At 51.2% G+C, this 14,954-nt stretch overlaps 1 protein-coding gene across 1 annotated transcript; it reads left to right on the plus strand.

The window, feature by feature from the left end:
* Positions 1-9,578: 9,578 nt before the first annotated feature.
* Positions 9,579-13,220, plus strand: LOC124683235 (cyclin-B2-1-like). Its single transcript, XM_047217795.1, has 10 exons — positions 9,579-9,641; positions 9,769-9,857; positions 9,993-10,052; positions 10,133-10,274; positions 10,363-10,494; positions 11,654-11,743; positions 11,845-12,066; positions 12,531-12,629; positions 12,724-12,902; positions 13,009-13,220. The coding sequence occupies exons 1-10, from the start codon at positions 9,579-9,581 to the stop codon at positions 13,142-13,144; spliced, it is 1,212 nt and encodes a 403-aa protein (XP_047073751.1). The 3' UTR covers positions 13,145-13,220.
* The last annotated feature ends 1,734 nt before the right edge of the window (positions 13,221-14,954 follow it).

A 14,954-nucleotide genomic window follows, 5' to 3' on the forward strand; every position in this document is an offset into this window, starting at 1 on the left:
AACACCGAGTTACTTACTTGCATGGCAGCATTCCGTCCACTTCGTGCATTTGCCGCCTATGATAAAAAGAAGTTGGTTAATCTTGCTTCAAAGTTTTATGCTACCGATTTCTCAAGTGATGAACTAGTAAGACTTCCCTGGCAATTAGACATGTATATTTGTCATGTGCGCGAGAGATGGAAGGTTTACAAACTTGAAGAGTATAATTGAACTTTCAGCTATGCTTGTGGAGACAAACAAACATCAACAATACTTTCTTGTTTACAAGCTTCTTAAGTTGGTACCGATTTTGCCGTAGCTACGCTAGTGTTGAAAGGGTATTCTCCTCAATGAACTATGTGAAGAATAAGCTAAGGAACAAAATGAGTGATGAATATTTGAACAATGCTTTGGTTACATTTGTTGAGAGAGATTTCTTCGACCAAGTGAAGGATGAAGATGTCATCAAAATCTTCCAACAAGGCGATCGCAGAGTTACATGGTAATAGGATTAATTATTCTATCAAGAAAAGGTACTGCTTGTATGCCTCAGTGCAAATGTTTAGTTGTATTTATTGATAATAACTATGGATTTATGGTTTTATGAACTTATCTATTTTGTGCTGTTATTTGACTGAAATAGTGCTGGTACTAGTGAATCTGTGGCCATATGTCATATATATATATACTATATAGCTTTTATTTTGTTCACATTGAGCTTTGAGCTTTTTTTTGGGGAGGGAAATGAATACCCTTCACCCAATTCCTGGAGCCGCCGTCGGTCCGGTGCATGGACCGGTCAGACGGGACCACAGACCGGACCATCCGGTCCCAACCGGACCTGGCACCGGTCCAGGGGCCGGTCAGAACCGGGTCAGCCGGTGCCACGGCCGGTCCAACCGGGCCTCTGGCCAGCCTGAGGCTGAGCAGCCCTTCCCCATTTCGATCGAAGTGGGGGTCTCCTTTCACCTTCTTGTTCCATTGATACACCTTTATGCCTATTTGGCTAATACATGGGAATAATCTCATAGACATGTATTAGACCAATTACTCTAGCATCGGTGTCATTATTACCAAAATAATGGATAAGGGTAAAATACCCTTACACGAAGTCCCTGCACCGGCACCGGCAAAGTTAGTAAAAATGGAGGACGCCGAAGAGAGCAATGACTTTGATTTTGGCTCTTCCTACGAAGGCGTGCCGTCAAACTGGACTTAAGTGTGTTCTACCGCCGTCATTAGATAAGTATTTACTATTTTTAGTTTAAATTTGCCAAACTTTATACAAATTCTAATGAAATCCACCAAATTTTAAACTTTAGATTGGTTTAGTTGCTATTGGGATCGCCCGTTTAGGATCGTCGATGTGTATAACCTCTTTCAAAATTAGAGAGCATGTGTCAGCATCCCAATAGGCAATAGCGCGATACCGGCGCACATACCTGTGTCTATTTGGGAAGCGCCAGTTGAAGATGCTGTTGGACGAGAGGTGATCAGGAGGCGCTTGCGGTTCCCCAGCCGCCCCCGTTGCCCCCGTCGTCACCGCAGATCTGCCCAATTCCATGGCCTTCGAGCCATGGAGGAGGGTGGATTCTCGTTTCCAGTTGGGGCTCTATTTTTCTGGTTTTAGGTTGAAGGTTTGGTGGGGCGGCGCTCCGGTGGTGGCGGCGGCGTCGTCTTCTCCAATAAAGTATTATTAGCTTCAGCCCCATCTCGATAGCGACGTGGAGAAGCTTGTGGGAGTGGTTTGGTTCTCGGGGACCTCTTATTGGTGGGAGGATCTTTGGATCGCCATGGAGCTTCATCGGCGGTTATTCCTTCTTCCTCGTATCTGGACGGATGCGGTCTTCTTGATCCGGACTTCCCGTACGCATCGAACAACGTCATGCCGGCTAAGGTAGGAGCGGCAGCGCACCGTCGACACGGTCTGTAGGTTGAAGACGATGAGCATCTTAAGAATTTTGTTGTAATTTTCCTTTTTTTTTTTATCGAGATGTTTTGTACCGTTCGATGTTTCTCTTAATGTCATGGTCTTTTTTCGCGAAGTGAAAGAAGAAGATGCTTTTGGACCGGTTGACATTTACATAGCCTGCACCCAACGAGGACGGGAACGCGACCCTATGGAGAGCGGAGTCGAGTCTGCACTGGAGCGGTTGATTGATTAGTGTTGACAACGACGACTCTAACCAGCGACAGTATTTGAAAAGAAAACGGAGGTAGGTGAGAGAGCGCAGGTAGGTGCCCCGCCGTTCCGGCCCCAACCCTCGCCGGCGTCCCTCGCCGGCGTCCCCCACCTTCCCTTCCCCCTCTCAGCTTCCCTGTGTGCATGGCGTCGTCGGGATCTCCGCCGCCAGGCTTCCCGCACCGCTGGCAACGCGCCGCCAGCGCGGGATCGGTGTCCTCGGCGCCGTTGCGGGACAAGGAGTACGTCTCCGGTCTGGGCCTCTCCTCCGCGTCCTCGGGCAACAGCGTGGCGGCGCCGGTCGCTGTGCCTGGCGTCCAGGCGACGGCGGCGGCGCGCGGCCGCGTCCAGGACCGTTTGGAGTGGGAGCAGCCACCGCCCTCCAAGAAGTCGCTTTGGAGGCGTCGCGTCGAGATGCAGCGCGCTGCAGATCTGGTGAACAGGAGGGCAATGGAGATGGAAGGCATCTGCTTTCGCTGCTACGAGCCCGGGCACAAGAAATTCGAGTGCAAGAACGACGAGGTGTGCCTCCGCTGTTGGCAGAAGGGCCATCCGGCCAAGGAGTGTAAGCGTCCCCGGAGTCCTTCGTCTGAGGACGAGCTGAGAAACATCGCGCTTGCCAAGCTTGCTAGGCGCAGGTCGCCGGAGCGTGTGGTGGCGGAGCCCTTGCTCCGTCAGGAGCCTGTCCGGCGCCAGGCGTCGCCACCGCTCCCCCCGCCCCCGCCGCCGGTGGCTAGCCTGCCACCCCTTGAGGCTTGGCCATCGCTTAGGCCGGAGCCAGAGCGTGTTCCACCTTCCTCGACGCTGGCTGCAGGCATCCCAGGTGAGGTTCCGCCGCCACTCTGCGTGGTCCGCCGCTCGGCAACCATTTGCGATCTTGAGCAGAGGCTCAGTTTTGCGGTGGTGGCCTCCGTCGGAGGACGTAGGCCAGCCGTGTCGTGTGACCAGGTGGCGGAGGAATTGAAGAAGGGTGGGGTGCCGGCGTCGGCTCTGTCGGTGCATCGTTTTGCCCCGGAGGATTTCCTGATTGTTCTTGCATCGGCTCACTGGAGGAGCGTGGTCATGGCAATGCCACCAGTTTACCTTGCCGGTGCACCCATTCTCTTTCGCCCTTGGAACCGGCAAGGCCAAGCCAAGCAGGTAGCGCTTCGCTCGAGGGTTTCCCTGGTGCTGGAGGGTATTCCGCCGCATGCTTGGACGTCGGAGGTGGTGGAGGACCTGTTGGGGAAGAGTTGCGCCGTGGAAGATGTGGCACCGGATACCAGATCAAGGAAGGACCTTTCGCTGTTCAAATTGACGGCGTGGACATCGGAGCTGGAGGCGATTCCGGTGGCGCGAGTGCTGGCCGTTCCTGAGCCGTGTGTGGCCATCCAGAGCGGTGGTCAAGCATCGCCGGCGTCGAGTCGGGAAGTGAAGACTCTGCAGTACAAGGTCCTGATCCATCTATCTTGTGTGGAAGAAGCGCCGGCTACGGGGCACACGCGGCACGTCGGTCCTTCGGAGGACGGCGGCGGTGCGGGAGGTTTCCAGGGCAACCTCCCCGGAGATGGTCACGATGGTGCCGGTGGCGGCGGCGCTGCCCCGCTTCGTGCGCGTCACCTGACCTGGAGAAGAGGGGTGCCAGACAGGCGGGCGGGTCCGGGAGGTGGGACCCAGCAGTCATTCGGAGAGATCGACGTGGCGCTTCCGCCTTTGGGGGCCTGGGGCCAACCACTGCTGGAACGGCCTGTTCCAATGGTCGTTCAAATTCCACCGGCGAATGCGGCTGAAAGGGAGCCGGAGGTCCTTGGCGTTTTCGCTGACGCCCCTGGAGACACTGATCCTAGGCCTGTTAGACCTAGTCAAAAGTGGGTGCAAAAAGAAGCATCCAAGGAAGCATCCAAGGAGCCGTTGGTAGAGGACAAGACAACAGAGCTGGCTGCTGTCGCGGCGCCTATCCCGCTGGTCGGCCACGACGCCAATCCCGATGAAGATCAGGCTAGGAAAGAACAACTGCTTTGGGAGGATGCGCAAGATTCGTTGCCTCTGATTGGTGCGGGATGCGAGGAGGATACGCTGTGCAGAGAGGGGACAGGCCTAGAGCGGGGCCCCGAGGAGTGCTTGGAGGGATCCTCTGCGTCCTCTGGAGACTTGTCCCCATCAGGATCTTCTGAGGCTTCTAGCGATGAGTCCAGACAGGTGCTTGTGGGCGGGGAGAAATATATTCAGATATCTCTCTCTGCCCAGAGTCGGAACGAGGCTTGGCGACTGGGTGGGGCTGCGAACTTGCCACGTGACACATCTGCCTGGAGTAGCTCTGAGTGCATGCCAGAGGGGTCCACCCGTCAGTCCTACACTGGACCCAACAGCTGCATGCAAATGGTGCCGCGCGCGCACAAGTCTGCCTCGGCAGGGGTATCGTTACATTCAGATGGGCCTGAGCCTGGGTCGCCACGTGCTCCGGATGAGCTAGTTACGGCGGTTCCAACGGAACAGATACACACAGAGGCCGAAGCGGAGTTACAGGTGGCTACGGTGGGACCAGATCCCGAGGCCATGGCCAAGATCAGGGCTTTCTGTGCTAGAATTGTTAAAACTCTCGCGCCTCCGCTCCTTCGTGAGATAGAGTCCTCCAAGCTAAACGCACAGGCATAACCTTTCACCCCAAAGCGTGTCACGAGGAGGACGGTCAAGGCAGGAGTGCAGACGAGTAGCACAGCAGTTAAACAGGCGTCTGCCGCGGAAACAGTTTTGCTCAAGGCCTTAGGCATTACGCCTGCTGATCTGTCCGCCAGCGAGGAGGATCTGGCTGCTCTCCAGTAGCTGTTTGACTCCCCGGTTCGGGAGCAACACTTGAGAGCAGTAGCGGCTATTTTTGGCAAGGTGTTGCCTTCGAGCTTTGAGAGATCTGACGAGGTTTTGGCGACAGTTCAGGTGGCTTGAGCTAGAGCCATGGCGTTAGAGTCCATAGTCGTCAATGGATTTTAACCCGGAGTTGTTAAACTGGAACGTTCATGGATTGAACGATCCAGCTAAGAGAAGCGTAATCCGAGACTTCGTAGATAGCCTTAAGGTCAACATTGTCTGTTTTCAAGAGACCAAACTTGCGGTGGTGGATGAATTTTTGGTTATGCAATTGCTGGGGCCATCCTTTGATGGTTTCGTTTTCTTGCCGGCGGAGGGCACGCGTGGTGGGATCCTTCTTGCGTGGGACTCCACAGTGGTGGACATTGGTAGCGTGAGCTTTGACTCGTTTGCGATAACTGGCGAAGTAACAACGAAGGGCAACTCGAAGTGGTGGCTCACGACGGTCTACGGACCACAGTCCTCGGCGGATAAAATTGTGTTTCTTGCGGAGCTTACCGAGCGTCGATCGTTGTGCCCGGGGCCCTGGTTGGTTGTGGGTGACTACAATATGATAATGTATGCGTCCGAAAAGAACAACGAGCTGCTGGACAGGAGTATGATGGCACGTTTTAGGGGGTTTGCACAACAACTACAGCTCAGAGACCTCTACATGCATGGGAGGAGATATACTTGGAGTAATGAACGAGAGAATCCGACGCTTACACGTATCGATCGTGCGCTGATCTCGGTTGAATGGGACTTACAAAACCCTGATTCCGTGCTGCATGCACTCTCATCTTCAGCTTCGGACCACGCGCCTCTGCATCTCTCCCTCAATGCTGCGTTCAGGCCAAAAAAGAGATTCAAGTTTGAGTTGTTTTGGCTCAAATTGGAGGGTTTCGATGAAGCGATCCAAGAAGGCTGGAAGTGTGACGTGCGGTTAACTGATCCGTTTCGCCGGCTCAATGCGCTGTTCCGGAACGCCGCCGAATTTCTGCAGTCCTGGGGCCAGAGGAGGATGGGAAATATTAAGCTGAAACTGGCCATTGCCAATGTGGTGATCTTTCGGTTAGATGTGGCGCAGGATTCACGGGCTCTGACCCCTGGAGAGATTTGGCTGCGCAAGATGCTGAAAGTGGCAGTGTTGGGGCTAGCATCCTTGGAGCGTACGATCGCGAGACAAAGGTCTCGGATTAGGTGGCTGCAGGATGGAGACGCCAATTCCAGGCTTTTTCACGCGGTAGCCAACGGGAGAAGAACAAAAAACTTTATTCCATCGATCAAAGTGGGCTCGGAAATCATAACCGATCAGGAGGAGAAAGTGGACGCCTTCACCAAGGCTTACGAGAACATCCTTGGAAAGATCCAGAACAGAGATTTTGGGATCGATTTGGAGAGGCTCGGTATCCAGCCAACGGATCTTGCCGACCTGGAAAACATTTTCACGGAGGAAGAAGTATGGGGTGTGATCAAGGAAATGCCATCGGATAGAGCCCCTGGGCCGGATGGTTTTGTTGGTGCGTTTTACCAAAGAGCTTGGCCGGTGATTAAGGGAGATGTTATGGCGGCCCTGCACAAACTTGGTGTTGGGGATGGAAGAGGGTTCGGCAGGCTAAATCGGGCGCTAATAACTCTCATCCCCAAACGACCTGAGGCTCTGGAGGTTGGAGACTATCGTCCGATCAGTCTAGTCCACAGTTTCTCCAAACTTTTTTCGAAGATTATAGCGAATCGCCTGAGGAAACGACTGCGAGACATAGTCAGTATAAACCAATCTGCCTTTGTCAAGGGAAGAGCGCTCCATGATAATTTCGTGCTCGTACGGCAGGTCGCGAGACGCATAAATCAGAGAAAGCGTCCGGGTGTGCTCCTAAAATTGGATATTTCGCGTGCGTTTGATTCTATATCTTGGGCTTTTTTGCTGGAGGTCTTACGGAGGATGGGGTTCGGGGAGCGGTTCCTGCAATGGATTGCCCTGCTTCTTTACACGGCGAATACCAAGGTCACAGTTAACGGGGTTCCAGGCGCACGTATTCACCATGCCAGAGGATTGAGACAAGGGGATCCCACCTCGCCGATGCTGTTTGTTATTGGCATGGAGGTGCTCACCAGAATTATTGAGAAGGCTGTGGAGGCGCAGCTGTTCAGTAACCTTGCAGGCATATCCCCCATCCAGCGACTGTCAGTTTATGCAGACGACGTGGTGGTTTTCCTCAAGCCAGAGGCCCTTGAGCTAAGAGCGCTGCATGAAATTCTGAGGATTTTTGGAGAAGCGTCGGGCTTGCACGTGAACTACCGCAAAACCACAGCTACACTGATCCGTGGGAATATGGAGGATGGAGAAAGAGTGAAGGAGGCGCTGGGCTGCGAGCTTGCCAGTTTCCCGATCAAATACTTAGGCCTCCAGCTTGCGCTGCGCCCCCTTACCAAGGCCGAGTGGCAACCAGCCCTGGACAGGGTTGTCCATTGTGTGCCTGCATGGCAGCGTGGCATGATTGCGAGGGCAGGGAGGCTGGTGCTCATCAAGGCGGTGATCTCGGCAAGGCCAGTGCACCAGCTCCTTGTGGAAGATGCTCCGACGTGGCTCCTAGAGGAAGTGGCCAAGTGGCTAAGAGCATTCTTTTGGGCGGGGAAGAAGGAGGTGAATGGGGGACAGTGTTTGGTCGCCTGGGAAAGCGTCTGCAAACCCATTTGCTATGGCGGGCTGGGCATCAAAGATTTGAGGAGGCAGAGCCTGGCCCTGCGGGTTCGATGGGAATGGCTCAAACGGACGGATCCTAATCGGCCCTGGCAAGGTTTGAGTCTGCCGAAGGATGACAAGGTCACCGAGGTCTTTCAGAGTTGCGTCAGCTTTGTCATAGGGGATGGGAGGAACATCTGGTTCTGGAAGGATAGATGGCTTCATGGTCAAAGGATCGGCGATATTGCTCCTGCGGTTACTGCGATTGTCCCTACCAGGAGAAAGAATAGTAGACCGGCCTCGGATGCGCTTGTTAACAACACTTGGATCTCGGATATACCGCCCGACTCGATTTCGGTGGAAGTTTGTTCTCGGTGTATCCATCTCGTGGGAAGAACTGGAACGGATTGAAAGGGATGTTACCTGTCCCGGATCGGTTCGTTTGGAAAGGATCCGAGTCGGGAGGCTACACAGCGAAAGGAACCTATCCGATGCTTTGCCAAGGATCGGTGATTGATGGAGCGCATAAGCCGGTTTGGAAGTCCTTCGCGCCACTCAAATGCAAGATTTTCATTTGGCTTGCGCTCGAGAACGAAGCTATGGATCGCGGAGCGGAGATTCGGACATGGCATCACGGCCCACACCGAAACTTGCTACACGTGCTTACAAGAGGAGGACCGAGTGGACCACATTATCACCCTATGCCCCTACGCGAGAGAAGTATGGTTCGGTTGCTTGCATACAAACCGGCTTGAGGTGGCCCCGCCGCACCTCACGAAGAGTTTGGAGGATTGGTGGCTTAGGGCCGGGAGAGTAGTTCGAAGAGCGACAGAAGGAGGTTCGATTCCCCGGTGATTCTGGTGGCCTCGGACGCTTTGGAAGCGGCGCAATGCCCGGGTGTTCGGCAATATTCGTATTCGGCTGAACACCGTGCAAATCATAGATAGCGTCGAGAGGAGTTTAGGTTGTGGGAGTTCGCGAGAGTCGGAGGGAGACAACTAGTGCCGCGAGAGTAGGCTTAGGTGTGTGTGGTGTGTGGGTGTGTGTGCGTTGGAGCTCGCCGGCTCAGTTGTTCGCAACTTGTTGTACGGCTTCTTGTATATCTGTTTTCTGCCTTCTATAAAGATATGGTGCGCAGTTAGCGCACTCTCGAAAAAAAAAAAAAAAAGACAACGACGACTCTATTGTCGTGGTTTGAACTGTTGGCCGTTTGTCCCGACTGACGCGTGGTCCCCAGTATGAGCACCCCCACCGTGACCGTGAGTGCGTGACCCAGCAAGCCAAACCAGAACCAGAAACGGCCCGGGTCGGAGGCCGCGGCGGCCGGACCGGGGGCGACCGATTTCGAAAGGAAAGCACGTGCGTGCAGAAACGCGCCGTGGTGCCCGGACCGTTACGACCACGTGGCGGCCGGCCCTGTCCGACCCGCCCGTCGAGGCCCACTAGCCGTTGGCCTCCCCCGCTTTCGTTCGTTTCAAATCCAACCCGTTTCCCCCCATCAAGCCTCCGCACAGAGACAGACAAGACAAACCGCCTCCTTTTTCTCGTACACTCTCTCTTCTCCGCCCCGTCGGAAAAAACAAATCCCTGAAATCTGTAAATCCTTCCCGATCTCCCCCTCTCTATATCTCTCTCCGTCTTCCACACGGGTCGTCAGACACAGTGAAGGAGGGGGGTTGCCATTGCTGCTATTAACGCCGCCGCCGCCGCCGCCCCCCTGCTCTTCTCCAATCCCCGTCGACTCTGCATGGCCGCGCTGCCGCTGCCGCTGTAGCCCCGGATCGGACAAGGATCGATCTGCTCCCGCTCCCTGAGGTGGGTGCGCCTCCCCAATCGCCCTTCCATGTACGCCGCCGCGGTTCTTGGATCCTGACCCCCCGTCTTGTGTTCCGCGTGTGTAGGTTGGGGACCATGGAGAGGGCGGGCGAGAACCGGAGGCCGGTGGCGGCCAAGCCCGTGCCCGGCGTACGAGGTGCGTGCGCGTCCGCCCCCGACGTTTTCTTGAGTCTTGGGTTCTTGCTTTCAGATATATGCCTCCTCTGGCTCCGTCGCGATTCCCCTTTCCGACTTTCTTGATGATTTCTCCTCGATTCCTGCAGAGATGGGGAGCCGGAGGCCGCTCGGGGAGATCAACAACGTCGTGGGGGCGCGCCCCTACCCCTGCGCGATCGCCAAGAAGCCGATGCTAGAGTAATCTCCTCGCCCCCAAAGATCACCATCCCAAAGATCCTGCACAAAGATGTCTTTTTTCCCATCTCCCCGACCAACGTTTCTTGGATCGAGATTCTAACTAACCCCTCTCTTTCTTTCTTCCCTTCTTTTCAGGAAGAAGACTGGGAGGGACGAGCAGAAACCTTCGCCAGTGAGCCGCCGCCCAGTCACGAGGTTAGGCCCCTCCCTCTTCCCGTGCTCCCACGTTTCTTGGAGCCCCCCCTGATCTGACGCCACCCTGCTTGCTAATTCAGGAACTTCGCTGCATCCTTGGGGAACAGAGAGCAGCCTCGCCGTCAGGCCGCCGCAGCGCCGCCAGGATTCGATCCCAAGAACGAGCCAATCGACACTGATGACGACGACGTTGAGTCCGAGTCGGTGGACGATGCTGATATGGTACTATATGCTCTGTGACGATTTATTCCTAGCAGTGTTTTCACACCAGGGGATGTGCTCCAGCTTACTGCTGCATTTGGCACCACAGGATGAGAACGAGTTCGAGGATGCTTCGGAGGATGATGAATCCCTCATGGACATCGACAGTGCTGATGCGGGGAACCCGCTTGCCGCGACTGAGTATGTCGAGGAGATGTACAAGTACTACTGGGAAAATGAGGTGACCTACTGTCCCGTAGTGCCTTATACAATGTGTCTCCATTTTGTGAAAATAATATGCCTGGCTTTCTATGAAATGTGAATACACCTTAGCTACAATATGGTTCAATGAACAAGATATGCACATGCAAAGAAAATAAACGAATTTGACCGGGATCCTGTAATCAGTACACTTTATACCATAACTTTATTGTAGTAATGCTTTAATGAGATGCATTAACAAAAAAGATGCATGCCTGAAATGAAAGGATTGTGACAACCTTTACCACTTTTGAGCAACTAATTTTGAATATAGAATGCTGAAATTTTGTGTTTCAGTAACTGGTATGGCACCAAGGGACAACAAGACAGCCAAAGTTGTTTTGATGCTCATAGATTTTCAATACAAATTAGAGTAGTTTATCCCAAGATAGGGACCTTACCTGTTCTTTTATATCCTCACTGTCATTGTGGTACTGTACCGATTCATCTAGGGGCACAGCTAGTGCTTTAATGAAATGCATTAACCAAAAAGGTGCATGGCTTCAAATGAAAGGATTGTGGTCTTTACTACTTTTTAAGCTATTGAATGTTTAGATGTTCATAGATTTTGAATACAATGCTGAGCTAGGGTCACAGCTAATGCTTTAATGAAATGCATTAACGAAAAATATGTGTGGCTTAAAATGAAAGGATTGTGGTCTTTAGCACTTTTAAGCTACTAATTTTCATATACAATGCTGAAAATTTGTGTTTCACTAACTGCTATGACACTAAGGGACAACTGGACAGTGAAAGTTTTGAATAAAAAATAGAGTAGTTTATCCCAAGATGGAGATTTTGTTATGATCTTCCCTGTCCTTGTGATACTTTATTGGTTCATCTGCTGCCACAGATAATATAGTTGTGAAGCTAAAACAAGACAACATTTTTGCTTTCTCATCACCATGTCAGATAAAATACATCATCTTAGAACCACTGAAATCAACCATATGTACTCATAATAAATCTTTTGATGAAAATTCTTATCAACATGAAGCATCTTTATGTCAACTGATAGCAGCTTGTGCTCATTGCATGACTGAAAAACAATATGTACTCTTTCCCTTGCCGTGTGTGTGTGTGTCCTGAAGAGTTTGTTAAGTTTCAGTATAACCAAATACCAATATGGTTTTACACAGGAAACAAGCTGTGTGCGTCCTGATTACATGTCCAGTCAAGGAGACATAAATCAAAAGATGAGAGCTATTCTGATAGATTGGCTCATTGAGGTAGAAAAACTTGAAAACCCTGGACCTTCTCTATCCTACAGATTGTACTTATTTGAAACTGTGTATTTGGGACTCATTATATATTATATTTCTCTTGATAGGTTCATTACAAGTTTGAGTTGATGGAAGAGACCCTCTTTCTTACTGTGAACTTAATAGACAGATTCTTGGAAAAAGAAGTGGTGCCAAGGAAGAAGTTACAACTAGTTGGAATGACAGCTATGCTTCTTGCTTGCAAATACGAGGAAGTCGCAGTTCCGGTTGTTGAAGATCTAGTGATAATATCTGACCGGGCTTATACGAAAGGAGAGGTTCTGGAAATGGTAATATCATTTAATACAGTTCGCGCATATCTATATAGGCAATGTTCCATCATGATGAAGTTTCCTATGCACATGTCCGTTTATATCGTGGTTAAATAATTAAACCGACCACAGATGTTAGACTGCAAACAAGGTGCAATCATTTCATTAGTACACCATGACAGTAATCTTCTGAATGATTTCTTCAGCTTCTACTGTATTTTATAGTGGCTTATTGGCTATTGTTTGTAATCCTTGCATATATCTATATAACATTCCATCATGGATGAAGTTCTATGCACATTTCCTTTATATCGTGGGGAACGTTAAACTGACTGCGAACTAGTTGCAATCGTTTCTAGTTACATCATCAGTACACGATGGCAGTAATTTTCTGACTGGTTTCTTCAGCTTCTACTGTATTTAAGTGGCATATTGGCTATTGTTTGTTCTGCACTAATATAGTTTAAGGTTCTGTTGAGCAGGAAAAGTGGATTTTAAACACTCTGGAGTTTAACATGTCTGTACCAACACCATATGTGTTTTTGAGAAGGTTTCTGAAGGCAGCAGATTCTGACAGGAAGGTGAAGTATCGTAACCTTCTGATTAGTATTTCCTTACATCGACAGCAATAACGATTTGCATTGTGATGACACGACATGTTGTAAACCACCACAGCTACATCTCGTTTCATTCTTCATGCTGGAGCTATGCCTGGTTGAATACCAGATGCTCAAGTACCGCCCTTCCCTGCTTGCTGCCGCTGCGGTTTACACTGCACAACGTGCTATCAGTCGCTGCTGGCAATGGACAAAGGTCTGCGAGATGCATAGCAGATACACTAGAGATCAGCTCATGTATGTTTGCCTGCTGTCGCTGACTAGCTGTATTTACAAACATTTATGTCATTAGGAGGCTGTATATTGACTTGTCTGCTCCTTTGTTTTGCCTGTATTTTTTCAGTGAGTGCTCCAACATGATGGTACAGTTCCACCAGAATGCCGGTGGTGGCAAGCTTACAGGCGTGCACAGGAAATACAGTACATTCAAGTTCGGGTGTGTAGCAAAAGTGCAGCCTGCAGACTTCCTGCTGGGTTAAAAATGGGGTGAAGAAACTTCTGGTACAATCTAGGGCAATCTATTCCTCTGGATGGATTTAGCTGTTACTATGAAAACATGCAGAACTTTGTGTGTTGATGATGTTGCACAAAAGTGCAGCAGGTTTCATTACAGCATGCTCCTGACGATGTAATAATCTTGGTAGTCAGTACTTAAGTTACTCTGTGGCTAATAATAAGTTTAGCCTTTGTTAAGTACTAGTAGTATCTTTGAACCCTTATAAAGATCATTTGCCTGCACGAAATGAAGCAATAACCTCTCTTGTTGGATAAACCAAATATAAAATGGTTGCAATCATACTTAAAACTATGCTTTTCCAAGAAGAATATTTGATCTGACCAAGAGGGGATACAAAACAAATTCCTTGTACCACTGAAGAAATTCATTTGCTTTGTGCACTGGAGATAATTCTCCACGGTTATGTTTAGCTGCGCCCACGAGTACATCAGTGAAGCTTGTTTTTTTTACCGACCATATTTTGCTTCTTTGTTTGAGTTGGTTTGTTCTTTGCATTTGTAAGAGGCACTTTTGAAGTCGTGTAGCTCACAAGCAAACGAGGGTAATAGCTTGAGCTTCCGTCGGTACACATATGTTGTGGTATTCTGTGAAGGAGGCTCTTTAGTTTACGAGATTTGTCATGCTTATGACTGTGTACACTATTTGCGAAGAAAGAAAGCCAAAAATGTGGCTTGTGCAGTTAAGCTGGACACTACCAAAGGCTATAATAGAGTTGAGTGTCAGTCTGAAAGACATGATGCTAAGAGCATCCCAGCCGTTGGGGCCGGCGCTATTTAGCGCCGGATGGATGTATTTTTTTGGCCTGGGGAGGCCCATTTTCCCAGTGGCGAGCCCATGCTCGCCTTCTGACGGGCAACCGTCGGAGTGCCCTCGACGCATTGAACTGCCGTAATGGTCCGCGAAGTGGTCTGGAGAGCCCAAATGCCTCGTCGGGAACGGTCGAAGTAGCCTCGACGCGAGAACCGCCGTAATGGAGCACGAACTCCGCGGAAGAGCAACCGCCGCTCTCTTCGTCGAGAGACCTACATATACGGTTTCCGACGGCCGACGCCATTCATCTATTCTCTCCTCACCATCTTCTGTCAACCATGAGCGATCTCTCTTGGCCATCGGACACCGACAGCAAGGGGAAGCCACCTGGATGGCGCCATTGGTGGGATCAGGCTGCATCGTCCAGCAGCGACGATTCCCCCCCCCCCCCCGCCGGCCAGCGAGGACGAATGGGATGACGACGAGGAGGAGGACGAAGAGGCCGAGGAGCAGGCCGAGGAAGAGGCCGAGGAAGAGGAGGAGGAGCAGGAGGAGGAGGAGGACGACGAAGAGGAGGACTCAACTTCCTCCGACGAGGAGGTGACGAGCCGGAAGCGTCGCCGCCACGACGATGAGGCGGGGCCATCTAGGAAGAAGAAGTAGTTTACGTTTGTTTTAAAGTTTTTATATGTAATTTCTATGTTTATTCGAATTATATATAATTTGTCTATGTTGCACCACTTGAGAGTTCAAAGCTTTCGTTCGACGAGGGTATTGCCGTAGATCGGGAAGACGAGGGTAGTGTCGTAGATCGGGAAGACGAGGGTATTGCCGTAGAAACCCAGGCCATTGTCGCCGACAGGTCGGGGCCACCAGACGGTTCCCGCGATTTTCTCTCGTCCGGAGTCCCCAAGCGCTCCCCAGGGGGCCGGGGATGGTCTGGGCTCTCCGGACAGATGAAAGGCCTAATCCAGACGAAAACGAGAAACCGGGGGCACGACTGGACCGTTTTCGTCCATCCG

This window comes from Lolium rigidum, chromosome 1 (genome assembly GCF_022539505.1).
Source record: "Lolium rigidum isolate FL_2022 chromosome 1, APGP_CSIRO_Lrig_0.1, whole genome shotgun sequence".
Lineage (NCBI taxonomy): Eukaryota > Viridiplantae > Streptophyta > Magnoliopsida > Poales > Poaceae > Lolium > Lolium rigidum.